At 46.0% G+C, this 15353-nt stretch overlaps 1 protein-coding gene across 3 annotated transcripts in view; it reads right to left on the bottom strand.

The window, feature by feature from the left end:
• CXXC1 (CXXC finger protein 1) overlaps positions 1 to 13498 on the bottom strand; it is a 799643-nt gene extending 786145 nt beyond the window's left edge. The window contains exons 1-2 of one of the 3 annotated variants that reach the window (XM_069647456.1): positions 13283 to 13498; positions 10701 to 10806 (exon numbers count right to left, since the gene is read on the bottom strand). In XM_069647456.1, coding sequence (XP_069503557.1) covers positions 10701 to 10709 — 9 coding nt within the window. In that variant the 5' untranslated portion in view covers positions 10710 to 10806; positions 13283 to 13498. The remainder of the gene's footprint in view (positions 1 to 10700; positions 10807 to 13282) is intronic. The other 2 variants (XM_069647457.1, XM_069647458.1) reach the window with 2 other exon arrangements.
• Between the last annotated feature and the right edge of the window lie 1855 nt (positions 13499 to 15353).

Genomic DNA, 15353 nt, shown 5'->3' with positions numbered 1-15353 from the left:
TCCCTGTTTTTTGAAACACCGACTGAAGCGATGGACTGGCTAGACGCGCTGGGCAGTCCTCAAGAACCGGGCATCCAGGCAGAGACTACGGAAGATAAGTAGCTTACGGCTGGGTCGCCTTGGGCAATGGGGCCGAGACATTGGGACTTGAATATAGTCATTTATACGGTATATGATGCGTATGATGTGGTGCTGAATGGCTGGCCCATTGGGCGTGCCTACCCGTGGTTACTTGGTTGGGAGCTCCAAGAGGCTTCCTTTGTCCCCAGTAGTAACATATCTAGTTAGTTAGGTCGCTGTTAGATCGGCGACGCCCCGCGGGGTCCTACTCCTGGAATACGGGATAAGACCAGACGCGGGTGGGCCTGAGATCCAGGGATGGAGCTGGGCTTTTGTTGGGATGGGAGGGGTTGTTTGCTGTGGTGTGTAGTTGGGAAACGAGGAGGGGGGACGGGGATCAAGGGCGGAAGAGCCGGCGGAGTGTTAGACCAAAGGGGTATTGTGGGGAGGGCGGGGCTGAATACAGACCAAACTGATGGCATCGGATAGTCTTCGCATAGTTACCTGGAATGTCCGAGGCCTCAATAGTTACCTCAAGCGGAACAAGGTAATGCTATACCTGAAGAGGATGCGGATAGACATAGCCCTGCTACAAGAGACCCACCTCACTAGGGAGAAATTGGAGGTGGTCAAGAGGAAGTGGAAGGGCAAGGTGGTGGGTGCCACGTACTCGGCGTATGCTAGAGGGGTCATCACCTGGGTGGCGCCGCACATGCCGTTCCGGGTGCTTGACTCGATAGTGGACCCGGAGGGTAGAATGGTGGCGATAACAGGACTCCTGGAGAACAGGGAAGTACACCTCCTCAACCTGTATGCCCCCAATCATGATACTGCAGCCTACTTTAGATCCCTCTATGGCAAACTTGGCCCCTTGGCAGGGGGTGCGATGGTGTGGGGTGGGGACTTCAATTGCGTCTTAGATCCCAAAATCGACCGGTCCGCTGATACCAAAGTGAAAATGTCAACGGCGGCCAAAGCGCTAGGGACATTGCTGGGAGACCTGGGACTGGTAGATGTGTGGAGGAAACTCCACCCCACAGATAGGCAGTATTCGCACTATGCGGCGCCATACGATTCATACACGAGATTGGATTATGTGTTTGGAACTGCCGAGATAGCGAGCGAAATAGTGGGGGCGGAATACAAGGCCCGAGTATTGTCGGACCATTCGCCCCTGGTGATAGAGTGGCGACACCAACCCCCTAGGCCTCGGGTCCCCACATGGAGGCTCCGGTCGGAGGCACTGCAGGATGAGGGATTCCGGGAAGACCTGAGGGTTGCCATCGGGGAATATTTTGAGATAAACACGGGTAGCGTGCACTCTGCGGGAACTCTGTGGGAGGCCTTTAAGGTAGTGGTGCGCGGAGTGGCCATCTCTAAATCCAAGGGACTTCAAGGGGGTATCGGGAGGGAGCTTCAGGACACCGAAAGGGAACTGGAGAGCCTGGCTCGTCTCGAGAACACCACTCAGGAAGACAAGACTAGGATGAGGGACCTCCAGGTGGCGTGCAGCGCTCTTTGGGATCGACTATGTAGATTGAACCATGGGAAATGCACCGAGCGGCTGCACGCGGGGGGCGACAAGCCAGGCAGACTGCTGGCCTGGCTGTACAAGAGCGAGTCCCCCCGAGTGGTTATTCATGAGATCCGGGGTGAAGACGGTTGTCTTCGCAGCACTCAGGATGGGGTAAACGAGGAATTCCTCAGGTTCTACAAACGTTTATAAGACGACACTGGGGAGGACAGAAGCCAGGACATCCTGAACACACTGGAAGACATTGGCTTTCCCACCCTAGACGACCTGGAGCGGGAGGAACTGGGCGCCCCTATCACTTCGGAGGAGCTGGAGGTGGTGATCCGGGGCCTCCCCACGTGTAAGGCACCTGGAGCGGATGGACTGCCTAGTGAGTTTTACAAGGTGTACGTGCAGGAGCTGCTCCAGCCACTGCTGGCCTTGTTTAACGAGGCATACGAACAGGGAGAACTCCCGATGTCCCTCCGTGAGGCCATGATTGTCCAATTACTGAAACCAGGCAAGCCGGCTGTGGAGTGTGGATCCTATAGACCTCTGTCCATGCTAAACCAGGACAGCAAAATACTCACGGCGGTGCTGGCCAACAGGTTGAAGAAGGTGATTGGCAAGCTGATCCACCCGGATCAAACGGGTTATGTCCCAGGCAGGAATATCAGCGATAATCATAGGAGGCTGCACCATGTTATCGACCATACTAAGGATGACACGGGCGAGATGGCGGTAGTGTCGCTGGATGCGGTCAAGGCCTTTGATTCAGTGAGATGGCCTTGGTTGAAAGCGGCCCTGCAGGGGTACGGCGTGGGCCCTGGGTATATCAGATGGGTCCAGTTGTTATATAGCAGCCCGGTGGCAAGAGTCAAGACTGGGGCCACAGTCTCGGATGCCTGGCAACTCAGCAGGGGGACCAGGCAGGGATGCCATTGGTCACCCATGTTATATATACTCGCGCTGGAGCCGCTGGCGATATGCCTGCGGCAACAATACGGAGAGGTGGGCATTAATACCGCCAGCAGCAGCCACTTAATATCTCTCTATGCGGACGATATGCTGCTTTACTTACGCTACCCGGAGGAAAACCTGCAGTACGTACTGGAAGTACTGGATCATTATGCTGTCCTCTCGGGCATATCAGTGAACCCCAAGAAATCTAGCCTGTTCCCTCTGGGCGGGTACAGGGACGTCCCGCTGGAAAGGCTGCCGGTGTTGCCAATACCATGGCGGACCGACACGTTTAGGTACCTGGGGGTAAATATTTACCACCGGATTGAAGCGGTACACAAGCATAACACAGAGAAAGCCATAGAGGGGGTCAGGAATAGCATGACATTCTGGTCCAAATTGCCCCTGTCCATGATGGGGAGGGCGGCTCTGCTGAAAATGGTGGTCCTTCCCAGACTCCTGCATTTCTTTGTGAACGTCCCGCATTTGATCCCCAAGAGCCTATTTGTACGACTTCATAGTATGTGTAGGGGCTTCGTGTGGGGTAACTCCAGAAATAGGGTGGCCCTGTGGAAGCTCCAAAACCCGTACGAGAAGGGGGGTATAGGCTTGCCCAACTTCGAACTATATTATCTGGCGGGGCAGCTGTTGTATGTGGCCAGGTGGTTGTCTGATGAAGATTCGGCTGAATCTAGGTTGCTGCGGGAGGATGCGGCCCCATACTTCCTGAGAGAGGTGGTGTGGCTACAAAGGAATAAACTGACGGGAAGAGGGCGGCTATTGAGGTTGGGATGGGAGGTCTGGCACAGAACGTGGAAACTGATGGGGGAGCCAGAACCGCTATCTTGGCAGGTCCCGCTGGTGGCCCTGTGCGAAAACGACTCCCAATTGTTTCAGTCTGTCCATAGGCACTGGGAGCCGGTGGGCCTGGCCACGCTCGGAGATATATGGCGGGAGGGGGAGGCATTGGACTTCCAAAAGTTGCAGGATGAGACGGGGTGCACAGAGGCCAGTACATCACCTATGCTAGGCTAGTGCAACGAGTAAGAGAGAGATGGCCGGTGACGGCACTGGCAGATGATCCCGATGCCACCCTTGAAACCATCTATGATGTCTCAGAGGGCGGGCATGAAATATCACGGATATACGAACTCCTCAGAACGAAGGCTGGGAAAGAGTTGCCCCAACTGACGCATGAATGGGAGGAGGAGATGGGTGGACTCATGACGGAGGGTCAGTGGAAGAGGGTCCTGGGGTATCATAAAAAGGTGTCCCGAAATGCACGGCTCCAACAACTCCAGTTTTACATTACTCACAGGGCCTACCTGACTCCCCAGAAGATCGCACGGTTCGGAGGCTCCATCACTCAAAAATGCCCCAGGTGTGGGGAGGTGGACGCTGGGTTGCTACATATGTTTTGGGCCTGCCCGGAAGCGTATAGATTTTGGGAGGAGGTTAAGATGAAGCTCGCAGGTGGGGGAGTGGTGTTGGACGTGGGATCTGCCTGGTCGTGTATGCTTGGGATCTTCCCCAGGCCCAGACACTTTAGGCACCTGAGCAAGCTGAGGGACCTGGCATATGTTCTGGCCAAACGCAGGATTGCCATGAACTGGAAATCGGCTTGCAGGCCGAGAGTGGAGCTTTGGTGGGCGGACCTTATGAGGTGGGCGGAGGCTGAATCCGTGGTATGGTTTGAAGCGGTCACTAGAGGGGGCGAGGAGGAGATAGGGCCCTTGCTGGCCTGGCGACAATTGGTGGCCTCTATGACCAACCCACAACAGGGTTTGGACGAATCTGAGAACTTGGAAGATGGGCCTACGGACAATGTTCCACCTGACTGTGCCCCGACTGAGGATACAAGGGAGTCGGCTCTGGCTTGATGGGGGGTGGGGGGGAGTTTTTCCTATTTTCTTTTGCGTTTCTGTAAATAATTAACAGTTGTATTGTGTTGTGTGTTGTTTGTTTTTCCAAAATATAAAATCAATAAAATGTTTTAAAAAAAAAAAAAAGAACAGTGCCTAGATGCCCCAGGGCTTGGTGCGCTATATAAATTGCAAAAGAAAGAAATTACTCGAACACCTCCCAAGTTGGCAGATACGAACAAGGACACAGAAGCTAAAGACAAGCCTTATCTGACACCATATTGAGGGTCTCTGGGAGTCGCCAAAGAGGAATACTTTGCATTAAGCACAGGTACCTTGGAAATTGGCAGAACACAATTTAAGTATACAAAGTTTCTATAAAAGAAGGGTCTGTAAATCAAAAGAAATTGGAATCCTTAAATCTACATTGAAGCAGTTTGAGAAGGAACTGGAAGCAATACGGGCAGAATGATACAAAATGTACACCAGAAAGTAAACAAAAAGTTGCATGAGGCATTTAAGCAATTCCATGAGACAGCAGACACAGAAGTCAAATGTTTATAACCAGCCTGTAGCTGCAAGACGATATGAGAACAGGGTAGACCTAGCAGGACCCTGGCTTGTGTAGTCAGTAATGACAAGGGTACCTTAACTATTCTGATAACGGCCATGGAAAACGGTGAGGAGATTACACATCACCATCAAATAAATAAATCCTTTCAGAAATCCTTTCAGACATACGATCAATTATTTTCAACATCAAAAACTGAGTCAACCGTAGAGGAATTAAAGTCATACTTAGAGCAAATACAGTTGCTCAGTATGGCATTCGACGATGCCAAAACACTGAATTTTTTTTATCTCGGAAGCTAAAATGCAGGAGGCCATATTAGCTGCGCCCAGTAATAACTCACTGAGACCACATGGTCTCGCAGATGGTTTTTACAAAACAGATCCTAACTCCCCGACTTTTGACAGTATATGGCTCAGTAATTAAAACAGGATGTCTACCAAATACTATGATGAATGTTAATGTTATAGTGTTCCCAAAACCGGGCAAACCACTAGGTAAGTGTAGCTCATACCAGCCACTGTCAATGTTGAATACAGACTATATAAATGCCTGGCCAAAACACTGCCAAATAGGTTGTTCATACATCCAGATCAGTATTTGCCCTAGGCAGATCCACGCAACTAAATTTGCCTAGAAAATGTGCCAATGTTGCTGGGCTCAATCCATCCCACAATATGGTAGTGGCACTTTAATACTGCCGGATTAAATTGCTATATGAAAACCCATCAGCCAAATTAATCACAAATGCGGATATTGCCCTTGTTTTAGACTCTGAATGGCACTCGACAGGGCTGCCCCTTATCCCAGGTCATTTCATGTGCTATAGGACGACTTATCCTCTACTATAGCAGAAACATGCTTAACATGGGTGCAATTCTCAAATGACTGGTCACCACTGTTACTAGTTTATGACGTGCTACATTACATCAAAGACCCGCAAAGGAACCTAGAGCCAATAGTCAAATATATCACAATATAAAAAACAAACAGACTGGAATAAGTCACATTTGACACAGGGGACACTCAGTGATAAGCACCTAAGAATTTACAAAGCTGCTTATACGAAGAATCATTATATGGTTTGAACTATGAACCAGATCTTAAGCAAATGACCCATAAATTTGTAAATGGATCTGCTACGCATTACTGACAAGCAGAATAGCAGGAATAAAAATGGTTACTTTACCAAAGTTTCTATACATGTTCCAAGCTACACCTCCACCGTCCCAATTATTCGCGTAACTGAGGGTCAGGCAGGTGACTCAGGTATGCAGAGGTAAGAAACCTAGGCTAAAATGGGATTACCTCACAGAAAAATGAAGGTGGACTGTCTGTGCCATATTTTAAAGCTGTGCCCCCCTGCACTTGCACGTTCTGGACACTCACAAGGGATAGTAGGTTCGTCTCTCCGTCCCTTTATTCTCATTATTTGTGTACAATTGATGCAATTATTTATCCTTGCTGTTTTACTTCCCCTCTCCCCACCCTGTTTGCCCTGTGGGTGCTTTGAAACAGTTTTGCTAATTGTATAAGGGCCTAATATGTGAACAATAAATACAAATAAAATAAGTTACTCGATAGCAACGGCGCATTTTGCCAAATTGTGCTTTGAGATGGATGTCAAGCACCACAGTGTGTGTGCATCAAGAGAGTGCTGGCTGAACCAGCGGGGTTAACGATATAGTTAATAATAAACTGTCCCCCTGAAGGCATTGCGTCATGCATCAACCATGGAAGATATGGCATTGATGGAAATACACCCAACATGGATGCCATTAGTTTGTGGTAACGGCCTAGTCTTCTACCAAGATGGCGTCCGAAACATATATGTGTCATACGCACCGTAACACTGGTGCGTTGTATCATCGTTTACTCAGAACTTTGGACGCTGCCCTTGTTTGCTCGTATTCTCTGTACTACAGAAGCCTATTTCAACTACCTTACCCTTTGCATTTCTGATCTGCAGTCACTCGCGGTGCCATCTTCTTACAGGTTTATTTCTGTTTAGCAGTATATCTGGTAAGATCACTGAGGTGTAAGCTCCTCTCCTTCTCTGGTAGCTATTCTCTCTCCTTCCGCTCTATTAGCTTTCTATCCCTGTCTTTCGGGTCTACGCCCTTCATCTTTCGCACTTTATGATTTGCCTTACCATGTTCATTCCGCTTCGGCATTTCCTTTCTTTCCTTCTGTGTGTTTCGAGGCAGGAACCTTCTTCTGTCAGGGCTCTCTGGCCCGTATTCCTTCTGGTCAAGCCCACTGCCTGCCTTACGGTTCCACCAGCCTTCGGTGCCGCCATCCTTACGGTGTCGCCGGTCCTACAGTGCCGCCAGAACCTGCAGTTCCAATCTATCCTACTCAGACTGTACTTGCCTTCCTAGTCAGACTGTATCCCTTCCAGCAATTACAGCCAGCAGACTACAGTATTCCAGCTATTTCTTCACAAGCAGGAACCACTTGTTCACAAACGGATTTGCATATATTAGACTGAACTGTTATTGAACTTCTCCTCTCAAGTCCTGTCCGGCAGATCCAAGGACTACATCTGCTACACAGAGTTTTTTCAGCCAACGGCTTTTTCCCTGGAATTTGGGACTGGCTCCTGTGAGGTCCCTGGATTTGGTACCCATCCGGTCACGGTGGCCTCCGGGGAGCCAAGTCCTTATTTACATGAAAAGAAATCTAAAAAGAAGGAGTCAAAGAAATACCGAAGGAGACAAGAGAGGGTGATTCCAACAAGCTCAATTTATGACTCAGGTGAGGAGGAGTTGGGTGAAGGAAACAGTGAAGTTGTGGGTTTTGACACATTGAAACAATCGGAGTTACAGAGTGGGCGGTATAAGAGAGATGATAGGAAAATAAATCTTATTATGCCTACAGTTGTGCTGCTGGGAAGTACCAGGAATGGCTATGACCTTTTACGGATGTCAGGAGGAAATGGCAGCAAATGGGAATAGTTAGATGAGAGGATGTGTTATAATATGATGAATTAACCCTCTTTGGATTCGTGGTCAGACACCCGAGAACCGGATCCTATGTCCTTTGATATAGAATGAGGGCGGTGCTTAAAAGAAAAATGGCCAAAGTTCCCTAAGCCACCTGAGAAATGCGAGTTGGTGATTGTGGTGGTGAACTCGGATTCTGCTCACGGCCTGATGTGGAGAATGTGAAGGTAAGTACAAACCAATAGGCATTCAGCCTAGACACAAGAAAAATAGACAAACACAACCAAAAAATAAAAATAACAAATACAAATACGCCCCATTAAAAAAAATAGGAAAAACACGTGTAACCGTCTGTCCATGGTTTCACCAACACATCCACGGATTTGTTTGGAGCACAGGAAGAAAATACTATTATTACACAGCCTGATCAGAAGAACTAAGCAGATATCTTTTAATGTCCATGAATAACTAGGTGTAAAGTAATCATTATTTCATTTATTTATTTTTGCATTTGTTGCAGCACACAGAACCCTTGGGTATCTAGTCATTAGTGACATTATGAGACAAAATACAAAATACAAGAAAAAACGGGAAATACCACGGGGGAGTGAGGGAGAGGAATCACAATGTCTTAAAGTCTTGGTTCTGGGAGCTTTACATGCAGAGAGTAACAGGGGGGAGGAAAGGAGGAGAGAGGTATCGGATATAGTCTTAGCTCATGCAGCTTTTAGGCAAATAGCCACATTTTTTTTTTTCCTGAAGGTCCAGTAGGAAGGTTCATTTCTCCGGGTGATGGGGAGACAATTCCAGAGCTTTGCGGCCATGACAGGAAAGCTCAATCATCCTGCGGTCTTTCAGGTGAAGGTGGGCACTCTGAGGAAATGGATGTTTGTGGATCTTAGAGGGCGAGGGGGAGGTGTGTATTTCTCCACCCGGCATGATGGGTACAAAAACATTTCCATTTTCCAGGTAAAAACATATTTGTACCCGCTTATGAAATGCTTCCACATGGGAACTGGACTTACTCCATAAAAATAATTTTACTCCCACCTTTAAAAGAATACTCTCAGTATCTTGTTGTTATAATGTAAAGCATTTTGGAGTAAAGCGCTATATAAAAACACAATAAATACAAATACATTTTATCTTGAACATTGGATTGATCCCACACCATCCAAAGTTAGAGAAATGGAGATGGGATTTACGATATGAAATTTGGAAAGAACAAATGGGTACAAATAAGGTCTGTCTAGAAATACTTCTTTAAGACCAAAATCCAAATATTGTACAATGCACCATTTAGGCTTAAGGAAATCGGAGGGTTCAGTGCAGGTTAAAGTCCAAAATGTTGCAAAGCGTCAGTATTTTTATTTTTTCTCATATAGCATGGTCTTGTGGAAACTTGTTCATGGATTAGGAAAGAGTTGTGCAGTAGATATGCCCGATATTATTGGAAAACCTGTCCCACTTTCTCCAATGGGTTATCTCTTTGTTTTTTCTGCTGGAGGAAACAACTCATTACAAAATGTGTATGACTGGCATTGTTAGCCAGAAGTAAAATATTAATAAAACCATATCACAATAAACCCCTATTGCCCCACCCCTAATTAGCAAACCTTTATACCAGATGATGCAATTGATCATGAAAATTACACATTGTAATCAAATAATTTCCATCTCTCTTAAGCCTTCTTTCTTAACATTTATTTTTTAATATTAATGCAGTGGATACAAAGTTAAATCCTGACACAAGAGAGCTAGATAGTACCCTCTGAGTAACAAAAACACTTGTGTATTCAAAACATGTTTTGGGAGTCTCTATCGTTTCTCCCAGTCGGGGATAAACAATGTGTTAAAGAAACAGCATACCGATCCGGTGGTCGATGAGACAATTTTACTTCGAGTACAACTCCCAAATATGAGACTCAATTTAAACTGATTTAATGCATTTTCTACTTCTTTATAACAGATCTCTCAACTGAGTTTTTTTTGGCATGTACAAGCAATACGAGGACATGCAAAACGGGCCAATATTTTTCAGAGATTTAATAATATTTGGTGTAGTTGGACCAAAGCTAAGGGGTAATACCAATTGAGGGGATGCGTTGGTTGTTTTTATAAAGGTTGTTTGTGCGGTGTGCACTAAGGATTGGGCGTTAGGAGTGTTGATTTGGAAACACACGTTTGATAATGTGTAAGCAGGTACACTTTGCCTCTAAGAAGGCAGACGATGTTAAATGGATTATATATACTGTATTATAGTGGAGGTAGTGGTGCAATTGTGTTAGAATTGTGGTGCGAGGCAATAACTACACAACTTGAGTTTCATTTTTATGCAATTAATTGAGATCTTTTTTTTTTTATTTGTTTTAGCTACCTGTTGACGATTGAAACGTGTTGATGTCGTGGCTGCTATTTATAATGTCGTCATAAAGTCAACATGAATATTGCCAAAACCGGAATCATGTGAAAAATCATTGAGAACAAAATAAAGAAGTATAAAATGCATTTAAAAACGGAGTCTCATATTTGGGTGTTGCACCCGAAGTAAAATTGTCTAATCGACCAGCGGACAGGTCTGCTGTTTCTTTAACATAAGCGAGCTGGATCAAGACATAATATGTGAAGAGCAATGACTATTGCAACCTCCTGCATGAAATGTCTAGACCAAAAGACATTTGTTTGCACTTCTGAACATTGATACAAAGCAGGCAAGAAACATGTTAAAGATGGAGAAAAATAAGTAGTAATTATTACATATGTATTATATTTAAGTTTCAACCACATACCGTGTCCATTGTTGCATTTACCCATGTATGTACGCCAGCTTGGGAAGGGGCAGGGGTTGATGAGATATCATTGGGTTTAAGTAGATTTAGATTGAAGGCTGGTAATCTATAGGAGTAATGTGATGGAAAAAACAAATAAAATTGTTATGTAAAAAGAAGTGGGGACTAAATGTCATCAATAGCTTCTTTTATCGCTTTTGGTTTTGTTTCATTATCACCAGACGTACAAAATGTTGTTCTCTGTGAAGAGACATTGTATTTGGATAAACATTTAACGCTAAAAGAGCTACAGCAGATCCCGGACATTCCACTCACTCACAGTTACTTTATTTCTTTCACAAAAACTTAGGGCCCCATTTATTCCCATAAACTCGCTAGGTGGGTTTGCCAAATGTTGTCCCTCTCTGGGGTTCCATGCAAATGTCCCCTCAAAAATATCGCCAGGCAAAAAAAATCACTGAAAAATTACCATTTTTTGTGGGGACAACCCTGCAACGCACAAACACTTTTTTATTTTTGTCATGGGAAGCGGGGGAACACCCCCGCTGCCCGTGTCCCTATATATATGATCACCTATATAATGTCGCCACAACCTTTTCCCGGCGACATTATATACGGCGACCATATATATAGGGATATTATTGCCTGATACCCTCTCTGGTATTGAAGTTTCACAGTTCGGTGCAAACTATTCGAGGGAAGATATGGCCTCAAAACATTTTAGTCCGGGGATTCCCTCGAAAACATTATGAGATCAGCCGATTGGTCAGGCGACTCCACTTCAAGGCATTTTACCCAAGCCCCTTCTGCATACTTTGCAGGTGGCTGTGGATGCACTGTGAACGTCAACAAAAAATGGCAGTCTCTGTGTCTTGACTTAAAATACCCCTTTTCTTAGCTAGCTGTGTAATAAAATCTCAATTTTAATAAAGACACGAAGGAGTAGATTTTCCCACTCTTGTTTCTCTCCCTGATTCTATTTATTTCCTCTTCATTCATTGGCAATACACTCTGAAGGCTTTATGGAAGTAAACAGAGAGAAACATCCAATCTGTTTGGAGGAATTTATTACCATTAACTGAGGGATTAGGTTCCAGAAAAGTGGTTTGTATTCACATTCCATTTAGTTGAGAAGCTTTTCCAGAGAGCAAAGAAGAGGAGGGGCGATTGCACAGGGTGCCAACATAATATTTACATAGGGTGCCATTGCCTCCACCAGGCCAGCATGGAGGAGCCTTTAAAAAAATTCCTTGTGTCGGCGTGGCAGCACCCTACGTAGGTGACAAGCCCCCTCCTGTGGAAGCTTTTTACTTAAATTGGGCGCCGCTGCCGCACCAGCATGGGGCAGGGACAGCTTATCAATTACAAAGGGCGCTGCTGTCACGCTAAATCTGAGAAGCATTTCAAGGGCTCCCCGAGCTGGCAGGGTGGAGGCGCCCTATTTAACTGAAAAGCTTGCTGCTCTCATGCTAGGTTGTCACTGCCACACCATCACGGAGCAGCCTTTGTCATGCTTCTCCAAGCTGATGTGGTGGCAACACCCTCATCTTATGTTCCCAAAAAGCTCTTTGCTTTCATGGAAAAAGCATGTTTCAGATTTCATGTCCCCAATAGCGATTCAGCAAGAAATCCTTTTGAGCGAGTAATGGAAGTTGTTTCATTGGTCACAATAGACACCCCAATAAAAGATGTCTGTAAATTGGTTGAGGGGTGGCAGGTTGACAGTCTCGCCATCATTTATCAATATCGCTTTGGCTGGCGTTTTCCCTCCACCACAGTATGTTTCGCTGCAGCCACGTTGACGAATGTGCACATGTAAATAATTTACTCTCCCAGGATCAATCGAAATCTACACCCCCCTCCTCCGTCTGCTATGTTCATACACAGCTAGCTAAGAAAATCGATATGTAAATTACAATTAAATAAAGTACACGTTAAAACGGGAGGTGGTGCACGCAATTGGCAACAAGCAAGTGCAGTCGAGGGTTGGCACTGTGAGGTTAACGATTTGCTGAGCCGAGTCCAAACCCAATTCACACGTGTGCGTTTCTGTCCCGAATTAAAACGCAGTAACTAGCAACGTAATAAGTCTCACCAGTTACCTCCGAAATAAAGGTTTCTAAACAAAACAATGGCCACTCAAACATAACAGAGGGCCATCCCACCGCCTTTCAATTTAGTTACCTACTATGGTTTATAGAGACATACTAGTAAGCAGTCATTTAAGATGATGGTAGGCGAAACAGCAAGAGTCCCCAGCTGTACTACAGAGGCGAATTTTTACCACTCCCATACATCCAAGATTTCCCACATTGAAAACTACGTGGCCATCCGCTACCAGGGAATTTTATATCTGGACAAAAACAACACATGCAGTTGCAACTGTTTATATAAGAGGAGCTGTCAGGAAGCCTGCAAGACTTGAAGGGTCTGTATCAGAGGAGCCGCTTCCATCTAATCCATAACAAAGCCCGCCCCCTTGAGGTATTTACCTCTCAATCTCCATTTAACCCGATGAGGTAGTACTACGCATGGAGAGCTGGCAATAAAGATATTACCTGTGAAATCATTGCAGTACTTACCATACCGACGCTGTCCCCTCCCCCTAGTTGCCAAATTGACTATCAATTTAATCCCCTGCTTTTTTGTTCCTCTTTCGAACTCCAGGCCTTACTGTGGCTTGTTCCCAATCCCATTAGAGGAAAGGCCCTAGCAACGTGTCCTCAATTAGCACTCCTGATCTCGTGACATGTACGTTCTTTTCCATGGAACGTAATTCCGGCGCTACCTCGTGATCTGCTTGACGTTCGGCTAGCCTCTTGGGCCTCGGCAGGCCGGCGGTGATTGCCCTGTGTATTCTTGTGATTATTCGAGTAGGAAGTGAAGAGCTGCCCGGAGAGGAGAGTGGTGGTGCTAGCCCGTTTCGAAGTTAAAATGTTTATGAAATTGAAGTGAGAAGAGAAAATCATGTTAGTCCTTTCCCTCTTACTATTCTGTTGTGTGATGGTGTGTCCATCTTTACAAAATGTGTTGTAAGGCTCTCAGCACCAGGTGGTGGCGCACTCTCACTCTAAATGTGTACACGTGTTCTTCTGCACTTTTTAAAAAACAACCATTCCTTGTTTTTCAACATTAATTTGAAACGCCCCTTATTCCAGTGTTTTAACTGGCAGACAAAATCAAAGGGAGGTCTTTGTAAAAGGGTGGGGCAAAAAGGGGGCAGGATCCTATGGCGCAGGTAAGCCACCCCCGCACCTCTTAATAAAAGGGATGCCTGACTGGGTGACACGTACCTGCCTAACCTCTGGGTTTTCCGGCCGGCTGTATGTGGATTTTCATTTTGATTTGTGCGGGCAGCAAAACAGCCTTTCTTTCTAGAAGGGAGGTGAGGGTGTGGGTGTGGATCTGGTCGTGCCTAAAGACAGTCATTGCCTGGGTGTGCGCTTGACTGTTTTTTTTCTCCAAATGTTTAATTGAAATTGAATGATGGTAGATCAACCTCTGGAAAATGTGTGGGGCTAATACACACACATTTTCCTTTGCTCACTGCACAGCATACACATAGACTTGTATACTCTGGGTGGACATAGCCTACAGACGCAGTCCCCCCTGTCGTATTTAATTCACATATGACCGGATGAGTACACGATGCATCGCCAGAAGGGGGAGGACTAAACTTTCCCCCTGCCATGGCCTGCCTGATTTAACAGGCCCACCCTGTTCTTATGTTGGGATCTGCAGCTGGTGGCAGTGATCAATCTAATTAATATACTAATAGAGTGTACTTCAAAGAGGCCCACATGGGGCCTATCTACAGAGGCTAACAAAGGAGACAGGAAACCCCAACAACCTTTCAAATGCAACTGTGATAACCTGAAGCCAGCTCCTGCCCTCAGTATCGATTAACAGTGAACTGTCATGTCTGGGACTGTGTTTACAGTAGTCCTCGTAAGGTACGAGAATGTGATTTGCAGGAGCAAGCGAGTCTGGTCTCACCGCAGCTTCAAGGGAGACCTGCCACTTTAATCTGAAACCACAGAGAGACCCGAGAGAACCTTTGATCCACAATAGACAGGAAGATGGGTGGGACCTAGTATTACATGTTTTCACCCCTTTACCTTTTCTGTTGCAAAGCACCCTGATTTTGACCTCACGCATACAGAAGATTGTTGGTGGGGACTCGGGATTGTTTCATTAAGGTAGACGTAGCCTACACCAAGCCCTGTGGTTCATTTGGCTTTAAAAGAGGGCCAAGCCCCTCTTTTGGCAGATCATCTGAAGACTTTGCAAGGAGTAGCAAGAAGGGTTTTATACTAATTGACCTTTTCACAATTGACCTCGGGAGAATTGACCTAATTTAGAAGGTCAATTAGGACATATATGCGGGGGGAAATCCCCCGCAACCCCCCACCCAATCCAAAACCCCCTGCAACCACCCACCAAATCCCCTTATATTATTTATAATCCAAAACCAACCCAATACATAAATAAAATAACAAAAATAATATAAAGGTCAATTTTGCAGAAGGTCAATTGTAAAAGGTCAATTTGGGTAATACCAGCAAGAAGACCTCATCATTGGAGGACACTGGCTGAAGGTACAGTCTGCCTTACATCTTCCGCCAGTGACAGAAGGCCAGGACCTCCAAGAGG

Source organism: Ambystoma mexicanum, chromosome 2q, assembly GCF_040938575.1.
Source record: "Ambystoma mexicanum isolate Mex_15411 chromosome 2q, UKY_AmexF1_1, whole genome shotgun sequence".
NCBI classification, from domain to species: Eukaryota; Metazoa; Chordata; class Amphibia; order Caudata; family Ambystomatidae; genus Ambystoma; species Ambystoma mexicanum.
This window is presented reverse-complemented; position numbering and strand designations above follow the sequence as displayed.